This window comes from Mesoplodon bidens (genome assembly GCF_964165515.1).
Source record: "Mesoplodon bidens genome assembly, chromosome: 3".
Taxonomy (NCBI): Eukaryota; Metazoa; Chordata; class Mammalia; order Artiodactyla; family Ziphiidae; genus Mesoplodon; species Mesoplodon bidens.
Genome location: NC_138178.1, coordinates 87,076,059 through 87,098,340, shown reverse-complemented (window position 1 = coordinate 87,098,340; position 22,282 = coordinate 87,076,059). Strand labels below are relative to the sequence as shown.

The following is a 22,282-nucleotide window of genomic DNA, read 5'->3' as shown; positions in this document are numbered from 1 at the left end:
ACAGGGCTGTGAGCAAGTAGGAGTTCCCGGGACTGAGATGAGGCCCTCCTGAAGCTTCTTTCCAGGAGAGCTCTTACCCGTTTGGCCACAGACTGCTCCTGTAGCTCCTCCCACTTCTTCTGTTCTGCCCTTAGAAGTGCTTTATACTCTGCAAGCTCCGGCAGTTCTTCCAGCCACCGATGACGAGCATTTTGCACAGCTGTTTCTACCTGCAGGAGAGCAATTGCAGGAGAGAGAGAGGTAAAGGAATGTATAAAATTTCAGAAAGATCCCATATGCAGGTAACCACTATGATTTCATGTGCATTTACATTGTATTGCACTACAGTAGTTAAACTGACTTCAAGCACCCCACCTTACCCCAAACAGTAGATTCTAATCCTTCTGTTCTAAATGTCCCATACTATCCACTGCAAAAGGCAAAGCAGGAATTAGAAATCTATACATGTTTGATGGCCACTACTATTATTAGAAAGCTTTATACAAAGTACCAATTGCCATTTCCAACAAACTCCTATTTATCTTGGGGAAAAAGAAGAAGACATGCAGGAAGGCTGCTTGGTGTCAGCCGCTGTCCAATCAGTATACCCACCACCTCCTCAGACCTTGTGCCTGACATATAAACACACGCACACAGGCAAGCATGCACCAACATATTGTAGTTTAGAGCCTTACACTTGGCAAATTTTCTTGCTGTCAAGAATGAATTTGTGACTATCAAGTGAGGTTGATAGTTCAGTTCTGGCAAAAATGTAAGACCTGATGAATTATGAGGGTGATCTGGTTGTACATCTGTTACAGGGTGACCACAGATCATTTATTAAATAAACTTTCCTTATTTCCTTGTTTGAAATATCCAGATACACAACATACGTAGAGCCATACACACACACAAAAGCAGAGCTGATATAAGGGGCTGAATTTTCACTAAAATACTAAATACATTTATAGGTAAATTCCAGGAAGTTAAAAATATGGGGAAAAGATAAAGCTCCTACAGAAATTTACATTACTTTAGAAGTTATTATGAACATTTCCTTTCTACTATATCATGCTATTTGTTTTTCTTCACAAGATCTGTGATTGCATAAATACCTAAGCAGCACCCCTAAAAACATGTCTCTTTGCCTATAGAACATTTTCTTAACTCTGTTGAGAAAATTATTTTTTAACTGATTGAAAGTGTCCTTGATACAATTATTGTATTTGCCTATGCTTCCAAACTTTAAGGATTCTTTGTAAAACCATGTATAACAATTTAACAAATAGGTAGAATTTCAAGTATTTATCAAAAGCAGAGTATGTTTTTTTTTTTAAACTTTACTTCAGGCATTATCTTAAGACTTTATAATAAGTAAAAGATCTAAAATAAAAAGTATACAATAAATAATATTATATTAAGGTCCAGTGACCTCTGAGGGCTAGAAACCCTGTCAGATGGTCTGTGAGGTCAAAACTATTTTCAAAAATTTGGACCTTATTTGTCTTTTTTTTACTCCCATTCTTTCATGTGTAAATAGTGCACTTCTCCAGAGGCTACATGCTGTATGATATGTCTGTTCTCTGACAGCCAATGGCCAGTATGAGCGAGGATTCTTGTTTTTTTAAAAATTTCTTAAGATATTTTTCTAATACAGTAAATAGACATACTACCAACACAGAAAAAGCTCTTTCGAGTCTTCAATTTTTAAAAGCGTAAAGACATTCTGAGAACAAAAAATTCAAGAATCACTGTAATAGATAATATTGATAAATCAAATGACTCATCTTTATTCTGTTAACACAGAGCTATACTTTCCTCTGGATGACCTTTCTTGGAACCAAGTAACGTATTATAGTTTAGAGCCTTACACCTGGCACATTTTCTTGCTGTCAAGAATGAATTTGTGACTATAAAGTGAGGTTGATACTTCAATTCTGGCAAAAATGTAAGACTTGATGAATTATGAGGGTGATCTGGTTGTACATCTGTTACAGGGAGACGGAGGTTGGAATTTATAGACAAAGTCCCATTTGCAGGGGCATGCCTGCAGATTCAACTCTCAAGTCTCAACACAAATACTGTTATATACCTTATTCATTTTAAGCTTACTTATCTATAACTACCTTAGTGGAATATTTACTATAAAGTTAAATAAGAAAGATTCATAATTAAATTGTGCTTCATTCAGATGTAAAACCATCATTGTTAACCTCAGGCATCTTAATGTTTAGATGGACCTCAGAAGAGCAAACATTTTGTAAACTGAAAGAACATACAGAAAAACTGAGAGGCGACAGCTTTGTGACAGAAATATAATGAAAATTTTGGGAACAACATAAGATTGTTATCCTACCCTGGGGTGTACAAAATGTTTAAGTATAAAGTTATGAACAAGTTCAACAGTAGCACTTTATGGGTTTTCATTAATAGGCAGTCAGTTCCAATAATTTTACTATAGGAAACCTGCCTATTACCTGTTTGGCAATATTTTCACAATATTTGAGCTCCAATTCAACCTCAAGTTTCTTCAAGCCCTCCTTGATGGCTATTTCCTTCTCTTGCTCTAAATTTTGCTGGATCTTTCGCTTCTGCTCTTCTATCATGATTGCCATCTCTTTCTTGGAAATAACGTCAATGGTAGTTTCTTGGTCAGTTTGGCTGCAACAATCTGAGGTCTTCTTTTTCATTGCCTTTATAGTTTGATCCAGCTTAGGCTGCCACTCCTTTTCAAGCTGCTGAATAAGTTCTTGTTTGATCTGTTTTCAGAAGAAAAATCGTATGAAAAGAAAAATATTCAAATAAGCAAAAACTAGAATTAACAGCTAGCCAAAAAAGCAACCACAGCAGTGTTGAAAACCATCTAGACATTGTTGTAGTTATTATGTGAGGTTTAGAAATTTAGTTAATGAGAATATATTCAAGGAAATCCTGAAAGTTACTCTTTGACCTTATCTATGGGGCATAAATCACATGGAAGAGTTAAGTATATTGTGTAAGGTCAGGCTATCTTGCTCTCAAGATGAGACCTTCTGGAAGCTTTGACATTGCCACTACAATGATCGCATGATAAAACAACAACAACAACAACAACAAAGAAAACTTCTACTATTAATATGTGATTTTCTATCAATACCAGGCTTTCCACAAAGCAGGCACTGGGTAAGCATAATTAATGAACCTAAAATTGAACAATCTAAAAAACATTTTTACTTATTTGGACACATTAGAATCTTGTTTCTTATGATATGAAATTGTACTCAGTCAACTGCGTTCAAGAGGAGGGCATGGGCTTCCCTGGTGGCGCAGTGGTTGAGAGTCCACCTGCTGATGCAGGGGACACGGGTTCCTGCCCCGGTCCGGGAAGATCCCACATGCCACGGAGTGGCTGGGCCGGTGAGCCATGGCCGCTGAGCCTGCGCGTCTGGAGCCTGTGCTCCACAACGGGAGAGGCCACAACAGTGAGAGGCCCACGTACCACAAAAAAAAAAAAAAAGAGGAGGCCATTATTGGAAGGATGCCTTAGTGATTCTACTTTCAACAGTGTAGTGGGATGGACCCAAACATAATTAGTACTGGGCAAAACTGTGAAATAGCAAAATTTGCTCTTCCCTTTTCCTGTTTCCCACCTCCTGGGTATCCAGAGTTCTCAGACAGCTTCCCTGGCTACCACAGCCCCTGGCTGTATTGCTTCTCTCAAAAAGGTCATCTTGTGTGGCCCTTTTTGCTCTATGCTTTATGCTTTCCTGACAAAACACAAAAACATTAGCTGTCTCTCTCACCCCCCTGGTAAATAACTGGTTAGCAAATCCAACTAAAAAACAATTTGCAGCAATGTAAAAATAGGGGATTTGTTTTGCATCATCCATATTTTTTTAAATAAATTTATTTATTTATTTATTTATTTTTGGCTGCATTGGGTCTGCGTTGCTGCGCACAGGCTTTCTCTAGTTGCAGCGAGTGGGGGCTACTCTTCGTTGTGGTGCACAGGCTTCTCATTGTGGTGGCTTCTCTTGTTGCGGAGCATGGGCTCTATGTGTGCGGGCTTCAGTAGTTGTGGCACATGGGCTCAGTAGTTGTGGCTCACAGGCTCTAGAGCACAGGCTCAGTAGTTGTGGCACACAGGCTTAGTTGCTCCACGGCATGTGGGATCTTCCCAGACCAGGGCTCGAACCTGTGTCCCCTGCATTGGCAGGCGGATTCTTAACCACTGCGCCACCAGGGAAGCCCCATTCATATTTTTTTTATAGATATATGGCTAGATATATTCCATAATATATACTTTTATGTTAAAAAGTGACTAGTAAAAGAGTTTCAGGTGCCAGCATTAGATTGATGAGATCTGGGGGAGAGGAGAGGAGATTAGTAGTAGGGAGGTCAAAAGACAGGACAATGGTCTATGATTCCATCTTGAGATAGCCCCAACCCCGATTAATAGCAATCTTGTGGTCAGAAGAACCTAGTTTGAGAACTTATTGCACTTCCAACTAGGTTTTTAAGATCATAATTTGGTTCTTAATTTTCTTGGAAGCTATGAGCATTTTCTAATCTCACTTGCTACTTAGGAAATAGAAGTAAAGTTTTGTGCTTCTAAGCCTACCCAGTCATTACTTCTTTCTTCCGATCCACAGTGTAGGTTAATTATTTGTTAATTATATTGGTCTAGAGTTATCAGAATCATTTCACAATATGAAATTTGATCATGGTTTCATTTTTGAGGAATCAGAAAAAGTCCTCCTCAAAACCCATTATAGGGACTTCCCTGGTGGCACAGTGGTTAAGAATCCGCCTGCTAATGCAGGGGACATGCGTTTGATCCTTGGTCCGGGAAGATCCCACATGCCACGGAGCCACTAAGCCTGTGTGCCACAACTACTGAGCCTGCGCTCTAGAGCCCGTGCTCCACAACAAGAGAAGCCACCGCAACGAGAAGCCCACGCACCGTAACAAAGAGTAGCCCCCGTTCGACATAACCAAAGAAAGCCAGCATGCAGCAACGAAGACCCAATGCAACCAAAAATAAAATAAATAAATTATTTTTAAATTCTAAAAAAAAAAAAAAAACATTATATCCTGAATTGGGCTGAAGAGTCAAGAGGTAGGAAGTTTTAAAAAATAAAACTGGTGTAAATAAGCTGCTAATAACCCAATTCTGAGAAGTAAAATGAGTGATTATGTATGTACCTGGCAATTAAAAATAATGTCAGTTCAAGAAGAGCTGTCTCTCAACAGTTAATACTACATTTTTTTAAACATGATGACTAGAAAGAAATTTTAACCCACACCTCTTTCTGTTTCTTAACCCAGTGTGCTTTGGCTAACATCATTTCATTTTCAAACTGCTGTTTAATATCACTTTCTTGTTCTTTCAGCCACTTGTCCTTTTCCATCATAAGGGTATCTTGGTACTTTTTTTCAAGTTCCACCTGCAGTTTCCTTACATACTCTTCTCTTTCCTCCAATAGCTGTCTCTTTAAACAAAATTCAAATAAATATCTCATATGACACTAATATTGTCCAAGTCAAATTTATAAAATAATAGTTATATGCATGTAATAGACAACAGCAACAGAGACAAGTGATCTTCCTATATGCTAACTCAATCAGTTGAATAAATTGTCTTGTAAAAACCTGCCTACATCTCAAATATTTGGACAAAAAATTTACAGATGGTTGTATTAAATGAAAAGGCATCTAATACAATAAATACATTCCCAGAGGACCAAACACTATTTTTAAAGGTGAAACTGACATTTATGTTTACACCCCACCCATAATGAGATGCATAATGTATCACAGCCCAGAAAAATTTATATTTCTGAAAAACCTGTATTCAGAGATAGGCCAAAAATTACTGTTCTATTCTAAAAGCTATGCATCCTTCAATAAAACCCAGATTGGTATGTTTTCTCATTATCAAAGATAAAATTTTTTATCAAAACTAGCTGAAGCATTATCAAATAAGAACATTCAAGTGTCAGTTCAAATTTAACAATTTGAACTATTCATATAATATTCCCTATTTATTCTAGGAACCCAGTTGATCTGAAAACTCTAATAAACCTCTACTCAAGGATCAAAATGATCTATGAGAGTTTCTGTTTGAAAAATTTTTGAAATGGTTTTCTGGAGGTCCTACCAAGATGCTATGAGAACAAACACACTGAAGCCCACCAACTACAATACCAAGGAAGTATACCTCACGTAACGAATGCTACACGGCAACCAAGCTTTTGCTCTGTGTCTCTTTGGCATTATTTCTGATTCCTGACTATCTGGTTGTCTGGATTTTTTTCCAGTTCATAGCTGACCTGGATTATTTCTGTCTTAATTGCTATCTGAGTCTTCTCTACCACTGGCACATGCCAAGAAGATAATATCCATGTTTGTTCCGTGTTGCATGATTTTGGGAAATGTCCAGTGACTGAGGGACCCACTTCTTCAGTCAGGTCATGGGGAGTGCAGTTGTCCTAAGATGATAGGACAGGCTCATCCACATGGTTGAAAACGTTGTCCACTGTCACATCATGTATCACTGTTATTATTTTTCTTTGACTGTAGAAGGAATCCCCAAACTGTCTTATCTGTGTATGTCTAACCTTCAGGAGTTGTTTCCATATGTATCTGCATTTCCTTTTGACCTAAAGAAGAAAACTGCTACCAATTTTCCGTGTGTTTGTATGTTTGTGAGTATATTAGTTAGCTTAACTACATAGTAAACCAGACCATACAGAGACTCAGAACAACAAACACCTATTATTCTCATGATTCTGTGGATCAGCTGGGCAGTGGTTCTGGTCTAAGTCCACTCAGCTGATTTCTGCAGACGACTGAGGCTACAATGGTCTAAGATGGTGACACTCACATGTCTGGTGGTTAGTTCAATGTCTGCCAGGATGATGCAGTGACTTGGTCACATGTGTCATCATCTAGCAGGTTATCCCAGATCCTTCACATGGTGCTTGGTCAAAGAGTTCCTAAGAGTATCACGCTTGCAAGGACCAGTGCATAAAAGCTTTCTAAGTGTCTTTTACATAATGTTAACTAATATCCCATTAGCCAAAGTCAATCATTTGGCCAAGGTCAGATTCAACGGATGAGAAACAGACTATCTGTAACTGAGAATAGCTACAAAGCCACATTGCAAGGAGACACACATTCAGGGATAGGAAGAATGTGTGGCCATTTTTGCAATCCACCACAGTGAGGAAAACCTTGCTTCCTGCTTTTTACAGAAGAAAAGCAATAAATTTATTGGTCATAGGAATCCGCCAGTTGAACATACTACAGGAATATCTAATTCAAAAAGTTTTTATCACATGAGGGAAGGAAATATTTGGATAGTTTTAAAATGTTTTAACTTGTTTTGCATGCCTCAGACAGTCAAAAAACTCTAACTTCTAAGGACTGACTTACCGTGATTACAATTGTATAAATGAGCCTTAGTGTGTGTAGGAATGGCATCATGAATACGAATATTGATCACCTTTGCTTTGTCTACAGATTCATAGCCTCTACTGATCACTACCCAGTTTGAAGGGTTCTGTGTTTATGACTTTATTCCCCTTCTCTGAACAAGCCAGGTTAACATGTGAGGAAAGTCTCTGTGTTAAAATCTTTACAACTTGGAATTGAACTTGTACTTAACCTGCAGCCTGTCTCAACAAGTGTTTCAGAAAAGAGCACATATGACCCTTGTTGCAGCCCGACTTGAAAAGCTCTGCAAAGGTGCCTAGAATAAGGAGCTCTCAGAACTGGAAGATACAGCCCTCTTTCTTCCTGTCCTACAAAACCACCACTAAGATGAGTGAAAATTGACTGTAATTGGCAGCCTGAAGGAACATAATTTAAAAATTCATTAACGTGGCGGAGATCACCTTCCTCCCCACGGATACACCAGAAATACAGCTACACGTGGAACAACTCCTACAGAACACCTACTGAACGCTGGCAGAAGACTCCAGACCTCCCAAAAGGCAAGAAACTCCCCAAATACCTGGGTAGGGCAAAGCGGAGAGATTCCCGCACAGAGGATTGGTGCCGAGCGGCACTCACCAGCCCGAGAGGCTTGTCTGCTCGCCCGCCGGGGCGGGCGGCGCTGGAAGCTGAGGCTCGGGCTTCGGTCAGAGCGCAGGGAGAGGACTGGGGCTGGCGGCGAGAACTCAGCCTGAAGGGGGCTAATGTGCCACAGCTAGCCGGGAGGGAGTCCGGGAAAACTCTGGAGCTGCCGAAGAGGCAAGAGACTTTTTCTTCCCTCTTGGTTTCCTGGTGCGCGAGGAGAGGGGATTAAGAGCGCTGCTTAAAGGGGCTCCACAGACGGGAGCGAGTCGCGACTGAAAGCGCGGAGCCCAGTGACGGGCGTGGGACGCTGGGGCTGCTGCTGCCGCCGCCAAGAAGCCTGTGTGCGAGCACAGGTCACTGTCCACGCCGCCCTTCCGGGAGCCTGTGCAGCCCGCCACTGCCGGGGTCCGGGGATCCAGGGGCGACTTCCCTGGGAGAACGCACGGCACGCCTCGGGCTGGTGCAACGTCACGCCGGCCTCTGCCGCTGCAGGCTCGCCCCGCACTAAGTGCCCCTCCCTCCCGCCCGGCCTGAGTGAGCCAGAGTCCCCGAAGAGGCTGCTCCTTTAACCCTGTCCTGTCTGAGCGAAGAACAGACGCCCTCCGGCGAACTACACGCAGAGGCGGGGCCAAATCCAAAGCTGAGACCCAGGAGCTGTGAGAACAAAGAAGAGAAAGGGAAACCTCTCCCAGCAGCCTCAGAAGCAGCGGATTAAAGCTCCACAATCAACTTGATGGACCCTGCATCTGTGGAATACATGAATAGACAACAAATCATCCCATATTGAGGAGCCAGGAGTCAGTGCTGGGCCTCTGAGGTGGGAGAGCCAACTTCAGGACACTGGTCCACAAGAGACCTCCCAGCTCCACATAATATCAAACGGCGAAAATCTTCCAGAGATCTCCATCTCAACACCAGCACCCAGCTTCACTCAACGACCAGCAAGCTACAGTGCTGGACACCCTATGCCAAACAACTAGCAAGACAGGAACACAACGCCACCCATTAGCAGAGAGGTGGCCTAAAATCATAAAAAGTCCGCAGACACCCCAAAGCACACCACCAGACGTGGACCTGCCCACCAGAAAGACAAGATCCAGCCTCATCCACCAGAACACAGGCACTAGTCCCCTCCACCAGGAAGCCTACACAACCCACTAAACCAACCTTAGCCACTGGGGACAGACACCAAAAACAACGGGAACTACGAACTTGCAGCCTGTGAAAAGGAGATCCCAAACACAGTAAGTGAAGCAAAATGAGAAGACAGGGAAACACACAGCAGATGAAGGAGCAAGGTAAAAACCCACCAGACCTAACAAATGAAGAGGAAATAGGCAGTCTACCTGAAAAAGAATTCAGAATAATGATGGTAAAGATGATACAAGATTCTATTTCCCAGATCCAAAATCTTGGAAATAGAATAGACAAAATGCAAGAAACAGTTAACAAGGACCTAGAAGAACTAAAGATGAATCAAGCATCGATTAAAAACACAATAAATGAAATAAAAAATACTCTAGATGGGATCAATAGCAGAATAACTGAGGCAGAAGAACGGATAAGTGAGGTGGAAGATAAAATAACAGAAATAACTGCTGCAGAGCAAAATAAAGAAAAAAGAATGCAAAGAACAGAGGACAGTCTCAGAGACCTCTGGGACAACATTAAACGCACCAACATTCGAATTATAGGGGTTCCAGAAGAAGAAGAGAAAAAGAAAGGGACTGAGAAAATATTGGAAGAGATTATAGTTGAAAACTTCCCTAATATGGGAAAGGAAATAGTTAATCAAGTCCAGGAGGCACAGAGAGTCCCATACAGAATAAATCCAAGGAGAGATACACCAAGACACATATTAATCAAACTGTCAAAAATTAAACACAAAGAAATCATATTAAAAGCAGCAAGGCAAAAACAACAAATAACACACAAGGGAATCCCCATCAGGATAACAGCTGATCTCTCAGCAGAAACTCTACAAGCCAGAAGGGAGTGGCAGGACATAATTTTAAAGTGATGAAGGAGAAAAACCTGCAACCAAGATTACTCTACCCAGCAAGGATCTCATTCAGATTTGATGGAGAAATTAAAACGTTTACAGACAAGCAAAAGCTGAGAGAGTTCAGCACCACCAAACCAGCTTTACAACAAATGCTAAAGGAACTTCTCTAGGCAAGAAACACAACAGAAGGAAAAGACCTACAATAATGAACCCAAAACAATTAAGAAAATGGGAATAGGAACATACATATCGATAATTACCTTAAATGTAAATGGACTAAATGCTCCCACCAAAAGACACAGATTGGCTGAATGGATACAAAAACAAGACCCATATATATGCTGTCTACAAGAGACCCACTTCAGACCTAGAGATACATACAGACTGAAAGTAAGGGGATGGAAAAAGATATTCCATGCAAATGGAAACCAAAAGAAAGCTGGAGTAGCAATTCTCATATCAGACAAAATAGACTTTAAAATAAAGACTACTAGAAGAGACAAAGAAGGACACTACATAATGATCAAGGGATCAATCCAAGAAGAAGACATAACAATTGTAAATATTTATGCACCCAACATAGGAGCACCTCAATACATAAGGCAAATACTAACAGCCATAAAAGGAGAAATCGACAGTAACACACTCATAGTAGGGGACTTTAACACCCCACTTTCACCAATGGACAGATCTTCCAAAATGAAAATAAATAAGGAAACACAAGCTTTAAATGATACATTAAACAAGATGGACTTAATTGATATTTATAGGACATTCCATCCAAAAACAACAGAATACACATTTTTCTCAAGTGCTCATGGAACATTCTCCAGGATAGATCATATCTTGGGTCACAAATCAAGCCTTGGTAAATTTAAGAAAATTGAAATTGTATCAAGTATCTTTTCCAACCACAATGCTATGAGACTAGATATCAATTACAGGAAAAGAGCTGTAAAAAATACAAACACATGGAGGCTAAACAATACACTATTTAATAATGAAGTGATCACTGAAGAAATCAAAGAGGAAATTAAAAAATACCTAGAAACAAATGACAATGGAGACACGTCGACCCAAAACCTATGGGATGCAGCAAAAGCAGTTCTAAGAGGGAAGTTTATAGCAATACAATCCCACCTTAAGAAACAGGAAACTTCTCGAATAAACAACCTAACCTTGCACCTAAAGCAATTAGAGAAAGAAGAACAAAAACATCCCAAAGTTAGCAGAAGGAAAGAAATCATAAAAATCAGATCAGAAATAAATGAAAAAGAAATGAAGGAAACGATAGCACAGATCAATAAAACTAAAAGCTGGTTCTTTGAGAAGATAAACAAAATTGATAAACCATTAGACAGACCCATCAAGAAAAAAAGGGAGAAGACTCAAATCAATAGAATTAGAAATGAAAAAGGAGAAGTAACAACTGACACTGCAGAAATACAAAAGATCATGAGAGATTACTATAAGCAACTCTATGCCAATAAAATGGACAACCTGGAAGAAATGGACAAATCCTTAGAAATGCACAACTGCCAAGACTGAATCAGGAAGAAATAGAACATATGAACAGACCAATCACAAGCACTGAAATTGAAACTGTGACAAAAAATCTTCCAACAAACAAAAGCCCAGGACCAGATGGCTTCACAGGCGAATTCTATCAAGCATTTAAAGAAGAGCTAACACCTATCCTTCTCAAACTCTTCCAAAATATAGCAGAGGGAGGAACACTCCCAAACTCATTCTACGAGGCCACCATGACCTTGATACCAAAACCAGACAAGGATGTCACAAAGAAAGAAAACTACAGGCCAATATCACTGATGAACATAGATGCAAAAATCCTCAACAAAATACTAGCAAACAGAATCCAACAGCACGTTAAAAGGATCATACACCATGATCAAGTGGGGTTTATTCCAGGAATGCAAGGATTCTTCAATATACGCAAATCAATCAACGTGATACATCATATTAACAAATTGAAGGAGAAAAACCATATGATCATCTCAATAGATGCAGAGAAAGCTTTCAACAAAATTCAACACCCATTTTTGATAAAAACCCTGCACAAAGTAGGCATAGAGGGAACTTTCCTCAACATAATAAAGGCCATATATGACAAACCCACAGCCAGCATCGTCCTCAATGGTGAGAAACTGAAACCATTTCCACTAAGATCAGGAACAAGACAAGGTTGCCCACTCTCACCACTCTTATTCAACCTAGTTTTGGAAGTTTTAGCCACAGCAATCAGAGAAGAAAAGGAAATAAAAGGAATCCAAATCGGAAAAGAAGAAGTAACGCTGTCACTGTTTGCAGATGACATGATACTATACATAGAGAATCCTAAAGATGCTACCAGAAAACTACTAGAGCTAATCAATGAATTTGGTAAAGTTGCAGGATACAAAATTAATGCACAGAAATCTCTGGCATTCCTATATACTAATGATGAAAAATCTGAAAGTGAAATCAAGGAAACACTCCCATTTACCACTGCAACAAAAAGAATAAAATATCTAGGAATAAACCTACCTAAGGAGACAAAAGACCTGTATGCAGAAAACTATACGACACTGATGAAAGAAATTCAAGATGATACAAATAGATGGAGAGATGTACCACGTTCTTGGATTGGAAGAATCAACATTGTGAAAATGACTCTACTACCCAAAGCAATCTACAGATTCAATGCAATCCCTATCAAACTACCACTGGCATTTTTCACAGAACTAGAACAAAAAATTTCACAATTTGTATGGAAACACAAAAGACCCCGAATAGCCAAAGCAATCTTGAGAACGAAAAATGGAGCTGGAGGGATCAGGCTCCCTGACTTCAGACTATACTACAAAGCTACAGTAATCAAGACAGTATGGTATTGGCACAAAAACAGAAAGATAGATCAATGGAACAGGATAGAAAGCCCAGAGATAAACCCACGGACATATGGTCACCTTATCTTTGTTAAAGGAGGCAGGAATGTACAGTGGAGAAAGGACAGTCTCTTCAATACGTGGTGCTGGGCAAACTGGATAGGGACATGTAAAAGTATGAGATTAGATCACTCCCTAACACCATACACAAAAATAAGCTCAAAATGGATTAAAGACCTAAATGTAAGGCCAGACACTATCAAACTCTTAGAGGAAAACATAGGCAGAACACTCTATGACATAAATCACAGTAAGATCCTTTTTGACCCACCTCCTAGAGAAATGGAAATAAAGACAAAAATAAACACATGGGACCTAATGAAACTGAAAAGCTTTTGCACAGCAAAGGAAACCATAAACAAGACCAAAAGACAACCCTCAGAATGGGAGAAAATATTTGCAAATGAAGCAACTGACAAAGGATTAATCTCCAAAATTTATAAGCAGCTCATGCAGCTCAATAACAAAAAAACAAACAACCCAATCCAAAAATGGGCAGAAGACCTAAAATAGACATTTCTCCACAGAAGATATACAGACTGCCAACAAACACATGAAAGGATGCTCAACATCTTTACTCATTAGAGAAATGCAAATCAAAACTACAATGAGATATCATCTCACACCAGTCAGAATGGCCATCATCAAAAAATCTAGAAACAATAAATGCTGGAGAGGGTGTGGAAAAAAGGGAACACTCTTGCACTGCTGGTGGGAATGTGAATTGGTACAGCCACTATGGAGAACCGTATGGAGGTTCCTTAAAAAACTACAAATAGAACTACCATATGACCCAGCAATCCCACTACTGGGCATATACCCTGAGAAAACCATAATTCAAAGAGTCATGTACCAAAATGTTCATAGCAGCCCTATTTACAATAGCCCGGAGATGGAAACAACCTAAGTGTCCATCATCGGATGAATGGGTAAAGAAGATGTGGCACATATATACAATGGAATATTACTCAGCCATAAAAAGAAATGAAATTGAGCTATTTGTAATGAGGTGGATGGACCTAGAGTCTGTCATACAGAGTGAAGTAAGTCAGAAAGAGAAAGACAAATACTGTATGCTGACACATATATATGGAATTTAAGAAAAAAAAATGTCATGAAGAACATAGGGGTAAGACAGGAATAAAGACACAGACCTACTAGAGAATGGACTTGAGGATATGGGGAGGGGGGAGGGTAAGCTGTGACAAAGTGAAAGAGCGGCATGGACATATATACACTACCAAACGTAAGGTAGATAGCTAGTGGGAAGCAGCCGCATAGCACAGGGAGATCAGCTCGTTGCTTTGTGACCGCCTGGAGGGGTGGGATAGGGAGGGTGGGAGGGAGACACAAAAGGGAGGGGATATGGGAACATATGTATATATATAACTGATTAAATTTGTTATAAAGCAAAAAATAAAAAATAAAAATAAAAAAAAAGAAATATCAAGAAAGGACTCATCATAAAAAAAAAAAAAAAGAAAGAAAAGAGCACATATGAAACAGGAAAATACAACCAGGGACTCTCGGCATTGCCCTTCTTATACAGTCTGTATCCAAAGCTGCAGACCTGAAGATCAACTGCAGGGAAAATGGCTTATGTCTTGCAGAGAAGGACTACCCTAACAGTTCCCTACCTTGCTCGAGTTTAATAGGCTTATGAAGACTATTAAGCTTTATAAAGAGCTTGGATAAATCTAAATAAAAAACTAAAGGATTCCCAGAGAAGGAAGAAATTAAATTTTTAACGCTTTAAGTACACTGGCCCTTTAAGTGGGGGGATGGGTATAACTACAAGGGGATGGCACAAGGGAGTTTTTTAGGGTGATGAAACTATTCTGTTTCAATCCATACATGGGTTAAAAATTTATAAAACTGGACAACAAATGAAAAAGAGTCAATTTTACTGGATGGCAATTTAAAAATTAAAAAAAAAATTTAACCTGTAAGTTTTTTTGGAAGGGCCAAATAGCAGTTTTAACTTTCCTTTTTGCCCCAGTGCACAAGCATTCATGAGCCAAAATATCAGTCAGTAGCAGCTATTAACTGCAACTGACCAATTACGTGAGATTCAATTTTACAGCCAAATTGATTCTTTTAAAAGTACCAGGAAATATATTCCTGAAAAGAATGACCTCTTTGAGAGAACTGCTCTTATGTTCTTGCCAATTTATATATTTAAAGAAAGAAAGAAAGGAATCACACTAGATCTTCTCTCTATTTTAATTTTTTTAAACATTACTGAGCTAAGTCTTTAATTTCTAGGTAATTTAAGATCCCTTCTAACTTTCATACTGCTGGCACTAACTAAAACAGCTCCCCTTAGCTCTTTTTCCACTAGATGGTATGTATACATGGCATGTTTTTCTACCATATTAATCTATTCAAAAATAATCAAAATGTTAAGTGACCTGGATTCCTCACCTGCTCTTTAAGTCTGTGGTAGCCACAGTCAGCTTCACTATAACTTACTCAGAAACCTTTGTATATAGAACATTTACTCGAGCCTTTAAAAATATTGTCTAATCTTGATGCAGGTGGCTTTCAAATTGTGGTCTGCAGGCTGGTCCCAAGGGGAAGGGAGAGGCAGACGTGTGTCTGGATGAGGCTTGAGCCAGGACAAGGAAGAAGACAGGAGGGGCAACTGTTTACGTGTGATTTCACTCCTGGACACTCACCAAGGGCAACCTGGAAGATTCAGGCAGGAGTAGAGAGGATACTGCAGCCCCTCCAGCTTCCCTGAATGATGAGAACTCCCTGGAAAGAGGCCACACTCACACCGACCTTCCTCTCCACAGCTCCACATCCCCACATTCCCTATCATGAGACCCAAGTTCAAACTCCTGCCCTTTTCCTCAAAATAAAAGGACGCTTAAGTTCTGACAGAAATGGGTCAGAGGAAAACGTCCGTGAAGTGCACACAGGACTGTATAGAATCACTTGGGCAGCAAACAAACATACAAAACGAGGATCCCTGGGTTTCAGACTCAAAGTACTCGGGTCCACCTTGCTTATTTTTAAAACTCTCTTTTGCCTCTTAGAATAAACCTAAAGGGACGAATCACTTTCTCCTATGGGTATGCCATTTTCTGCTAGGGCTTTTACAATCATTTCAATATTTACTGTACTTTGTGAGCTGAATTAGTGTGAAACAGCCAAACGTGAAGACTTCTACAGAAGGCAGACTTCACAGGAGAGTGGGTGTACTTGTTTCAGTGAGAAACGAAATGAAGTGAACACAACACGAACTTGTCCTGTACCTTCTTCTCTTGAGCCTGTTGCTCCTTTTCCATGGTCTTCTTGAGAGTTGCTTCTAGATTATCTTTCTCTCTGCACACTTCCAGGTAACATTCCTGCACGGCCGCCATCTCCTTAATCACCTTGTCTAAGTCAGACCTTGGACACACAAAACCAGCAACTAAATATAAGGCTGCAGAACAGACAATTTTCTTCTAAACAATGGAATAAGAGAATGTTGTCTCTACAGCTTCAGGGGCAGCTAAACTCTTTCACTCTCACCTAAGTCGCAAGTGAGCTCCCTCATAAAGCTCAAAGAGCTGTTGCTTCTCCAAAGCATGCTTTGCTAACAGGCTTTCACGTATTTGGGCTTTCATGGCTTCATGGTGTTGCTGGTAAGTCCTCTCACACCTAGAAACAGACAGCAGACAGCGGAATCTAAGGCAGGGCCAGCACTACCAGAAACACCAAGACGAACTGGTTTCCCTCGTTCCTTCCCACTCCCTCCTTCTAGTGCAAAGTACAGTTAAGATCATATTGGTCTTCCCCAACCCAAAGTGCTAATAATTAGCTTTCAATAGATGACCTTATGAGAATCTTCAAAATTTTCTTTCTTCAAATGTTTCTAGAGAAAAATTAGAAACCTGGATGTGAGAAATGCCCCAGTCCTTCAAACAGAGTATAATAGTCTGTGTTGAGAACCTCTGTTTATAAAAAACTAATTGAAATAATAGAGTGTGGTTCCAAGTTATCTTATATTAAACACAAATACTAAAGTAACCAACTCACATGTAAGTTACGTTCCAAAAGTCTGTTTCCAAGTCCATGATTTCCTATTTAGAAGACATATTTCCTCCCACAGGTTTCTTCCTTATAAAAAACAGTTAAGCCACTAAGCTCTACTATTTCAATGAACTACAGTTTGGATGGTTCTGTAGGACTCAACTCATTACATAACAGTACATATTATTACATAACAGTATCTCTATGGAAAATGTGTTCCAAATTCTAATCTGAGAAACCAGGGATTCATCTTCTCCAATTTATGATCTCAATAGGGAGGGTTCAAACCATCATTTCTCTCGAATCTTTTTTGGGGGGGCGTTATCGGGAGAGAGAAGGGAAAGAGAGCCCAGAAGACAGACATCAGGCCTCTGTCTAGACCTCACCTATCCACAGCTTCTTGTTTATCACGGTCAAAATCTTGTACCATTTGTCTCATTTGATTGCATAAGTCTTGATTCGTATTTCTCAGTTTTTCTTCAGTTTCTTTAAGCTCCTAAATACAAAAGAATAAAGTATTTAGAGGAAATACCCATCATCTTTATTGACTAATCTCATTTTCTGATATCGTCTGTGCTTTATCTCTTTCCCTATAACATTATTTGACATAATATCATTTTCATAATTCCATAAAAGTCTCTTCATGCCTTGTAAGAGTATAGATTCATTTATTTGTCAAGTAGCTTTCTGATAGGAGTAAAGGTTAAAATTCTGTATTTATTTTGAAATGTATGAAAACATTCAACCAGAGAAGTATTGGTTAACTGATGCTTTATGATAAATCTTAGAATACGATAATCTTCCCAACCATATAAATAAGCACGGTTTTACTTTCTGGTCAAGGGCTGCCTAAGCAGGAAAGAATACCTCTATTAGCCATGCTATTAGAGGAATACTGAATTCCTAGAAAATTAGAGGAATTCCAGAAAACTGGAATTATACTAACTTACCTTCCGATGAAAATACTACCCCATGACCAGCAGTAAAAGGAAATAACTGGAATCCTTAATCACCTGCTAATGTATTTGTCCACTAACTCATATTGCCTCTGTATTTTTGAAAAGTCCTTTGAATGAGGTCATGAGAATTCTCACGAAATAGAGGAAAGTTTTTTAATCACCTGATTTCGTTGCTGTAAAACCTGAATTTCACTTTTAAGTCGCAGAATATCATCTTTGACAGTCATATCGGAAGAGTCAGGCCATACTTGATTAGTTGGTTTTTCTGAGGTATCTGTTTTAGTCTAAATGTTGAAAGGAAGTCAGAAATTTTTCAGGTTTATAAAAAATTTTAAGTACTAGTTTTGTAATAATTTCATACTTACAAAGAAATTGCAAAAAGAGTACAAATAATTGCCATATACCTTTTATTACTGTCCCCCAATATAACCACAGTACAATTATCAAAGCCAGGAAATTAACTAGGATGCAATACTATTACCCAATCCATAGACCTTATACAAAATGTTCCAGTTTTCCTCTAACATCCTTTTCCTGGTTCAGGATACAGTCTACAATTTCACATTGCCTGCAGTTGTCACGTCTCATTAGTGTCCTCCAATCTAGGCGAGTTCTTCAGTCTTTGTCTTTCGAACCCATGACATTTTTGAAGAGTACCTATACTAATCATTTAGTTTTACTGATGTTACTTCGTTATTAAATTCACTTTATGCATTTTTGGCATGAATGCCACAGAAGTGATGTGTGTGTGTTTTTAGGAGACATATGACATCAATATGTCTCATCACTGGTGATGATCAGCTGATAAAGGTCGAAGGTTCTGTCTGCAGGCATTTCCATTGTAAAGTTACTGTTTTGCAGTTAATAGTAAGTATTAATATCTTATGGGGAGACATTTTGAGACTATGCAAACATTCTATTTCTCATCATACTCTCACCCACTAGGTTTAGCATCTATTATATTTCTGTATTTAATCAGTGTTAACTCATACATTTTATTCAATAGGTACACAATGATGACGGACTTTGGTAAATAGTTTCCAGAAAGTTCATACAAATGTATCCTGTCAGGTAGTGCAAGAGTCTGTCCAGCTCTCTTTACCTCCAATGGCAGTGACTGTCTTTGAATGATTATTGTGTTTGATGGGGAAAAGGGTCTCCAACAATTTTTTCATTTGCATTTGTGGAACCTCTTACATGCCTTCATTGTTCATTTGTTTTTCATCTTTCCATATATATATAACTTTGCATTTTCCTCTTACCATCTAAGTGTTTTATCCATTTTTATAAGTTCCTTGTTCATTGAAGAGGTCAAAGATTTTTTTTTTAATATCCACTCTATTTGACCTGTTGGTTTTATATTTACCTGAACTCTGAGCTCTCTACTTCAATGTTTAAAAAATATTCTGTACCAAGGTTCATTCTACTCATTGGGGGAAAGGGAGGTATGTGTATCTCATTCCTACATGGGGTGACAGAACGCCAAGGCTTTGGCTCAGTCTTCCAGTTCAGTCTTCACTTCCTTCAGAGAAGGAAGTTGCACTTTCCCCAGTTCACCTGCCATCATTTCCTAGAAGCCACTTGCTCCTGCCCCAGTCAGAAAAGAAAGGAGCTAAGAATACCCACCCTGTTAGCTTTGCTCCAGACTTGGGGGTATTAATGAGACTTTAAAGGATTTTACTGACTCATTAGAATGGCTTTCATTTTTTTTCTTTAACTTAGCCTCTACTTTTTAAAGTTTACAGTATTCATTTGTGCTTCCTTCCCCACTGGTGAGTTTCTTTACTAAGAATGAAAGTAACATCATATTGATACACTGAAAAAACAATCTTCATGGCTAGCTATTACACTCAATTTTGACATATTTTCACATTGCAGGCACACAGGGACTTGGTACTTGCAGTACTTGTTAGCACAAAACTCTTATGAAGATCTTTCAAAAGAGAAGGACAATTTGAACGCTTCAATAAAACCTCTCTCCAAAGCTGGAATACTGAAGACATTATATTCAAGAAAACAAGAAATGTAATATACCAGCTCTCATACTATCTTCCTAATTTCTATGTCTCAAAAAATTCTAGCTAGGACCCTTCTGAGTTGGGTACTGAACATTGCCTATCAAGTCCCTTGGAATCAGAGTATGGCTTTAACCACAGCTTGTGGTAAGGTAACGATCTCTATTAAGTATCAGACACAGAAAAGCCTCTGTGTTTTATTTCTTAAGCTTACAAAAAATTCAGTGTAGATGTGGTCCCTGACTGATAGTAAGCCAGTCTGGTTTTCCTAAGGCCTTTGCCACATTCTGCCTTAACGGCCCAGTTGTTCAACTGGAATGAACAGCATAGTATTTGATCCACCCCCAATCACTGTATAGTGCTATGTATGGGCAGACTCCTCACTTTCACCACATATTATCCTGGAAATGTCATAAAACAGCAGTACTATGAATAGTCACATGACATGAAAGCAAAAAAATGGACTCTCTGTAATAACTTTAAATTGTTTTATATAAGATGGATAGAAACAGATATAAAATGTACTATAAGGTATGTATAAAGCAATAAATACATCAATACCTTTAAAACATTTATGAAAGAATCATGCCAAATAAGATTACATAGTAAATATCTTCTTAACACATAGAAAGGCTTTAGGATTTTGATGGCCTAGTTCTCTTTAAAACGGCATCCAGGGAAGTTTAAAGTAATGTGTTCTTTCTCTTAACAGCCCTGTAGCAAGCACAGAAGTTCAACATCATTTCATTAAGCTCGGGATTTGATGCTAGCTATGATCCTTCTTTCTAAACATCGATATTGAGACACTGAATGATTTTCGCCTCATTAAAGATTTCAGAAAGACTGAGTTTATATAATATAAACTTCTAGCTTATTTGCTCCATCTTTTTACATACTTCTGCTCAAGGCCGAAATATCCCTTTCCACCTTCCCGCCTGGATTTATCCTTCAGGACAGAGGTCAAATGTTCCCTCCTCACAGACTTCACTAGGGCTACCTTACCACCTCATCCCCACGCCCAAGCCCAGTTAGTTATTCCTTCTCAATAGCACTTTGTAATTAGCATAATTCTTTTTTTTTTTTTTTTGCGGTACGCGGGCCTCCCACCGCTGTGGCCTCTCCCGTTGCGGAGCACAGGCTCCGGACGCACAGGCTCAGCAGCTATGGCTCACGGGCCCAGCTGCTCTGCGGCATGTGGGATCTTCCCGGACCGGGGCACAAACCCGTGTCCCCTGCATCGGCAGGCGGACTCTCAACCACTGCGCCACCAGGGAAGCCCTAGCATAATTCTTATTACACAAAGTTACAACATGTCCATCTCCTTACAGATCAGTAGTACTGACTGTGGTAGCCATTAAGCACACACGATTGTTGGGTACTTGAAATGTGACTTGTCCAAATAGAAATGTGCGATAAGGAGAAAATATGTGCCAGATTTCAAGGACTTAGCACACGCATAAAATATATAAACCATCTCATTAATAATTTTATACTGATCACATATTGAGAAGATAATATTTTGTATATACTAGGTTAAATAAAATATATTATTAAAATCAATTTCACCTATTTTAATGGGACTACTAGATATTTTAAGTTACATATGTGGCATCATTATATTTCCATTGGATAGTGAGGCTCTAGATTCTAAGTTCATTCATGGAATAGCCATTGTTTCTTCTTTTGGGGGGGGCCATTGTTTCTTTCATCACTGAATCCCACAAGACCTTGCACAGAGTAGCTTAAAAAAAAAAAAAAAAAAAAAAAGCTTAAACTGAATGATTTGCTTTTCCTCCACATACACCTCCAACCCTGCTTTCTGACTTTACAGACTAAACAGAAAGCTCCATTAGAAAAGATGTGGGAAACAGGAGGCAAAGGCCAAGTTTGATGGTGGTCATTTGCTAATTAGATGACTGTGAACTTGAGTGCTTATTTCAAGACTACCTGTTGATTAAATTACTACTTCCTCTCCCTCTTCCCCATCTAGGAAGTGGGTCAATATGTGTAGTAATTCAGCAAATATCTACTGAGCAAACACGTAGAGAATTATCAAGACAATACTCACAAGAGATTCCTATATAGTAAGGTGAAGCAGAACAGCCATAACCAGCAAGCGCTGAAGTCACACTTTAAGAAAAACCAAATGTAGACTGCTGAGAAATCACTATGGCAAAAGGTTAGCTGGGCAAAAAGAGTATTCAAAGATGAGACAGTTCCCTTCAATCCACTGATGAAACAGCCTATAGAGTATGGAGGCAAAGGGAAAGGCTAAAAACAACACAAGGAATAGCCACC

The 22,282-nt window shown here is 39.2% G+C and overlaps 1 protein-coding gene across 1 annotated transcript in view; it reads right to left on the bottom strand.

Annotated features, from left to right (window-relative positions):
• The window catches only part of CEP152 (centrosomal protein 152), a 108,160-nt gene that overhangs the window by 31,034 nt on the left and 54,844 nt on the right, over nt 1-22,282 (bottom strand). Inside the window, 6 exon segments of the mRNA XM_081228195.1 lie at nt 78-209; nt 2,457-2,738; nt 16,251-16,386; nt 16,510-16,638; nt 17,397-17,506; nt 18,131-18,253. Coding sequence (XP_081084321.1) covers nt 78-209; nt 2,457-2,738; nt 16,251-16,386; nt 16,510-16,638; nt 17,397-17,506; nt 18,131-18,253 — 912 coding nt within the window.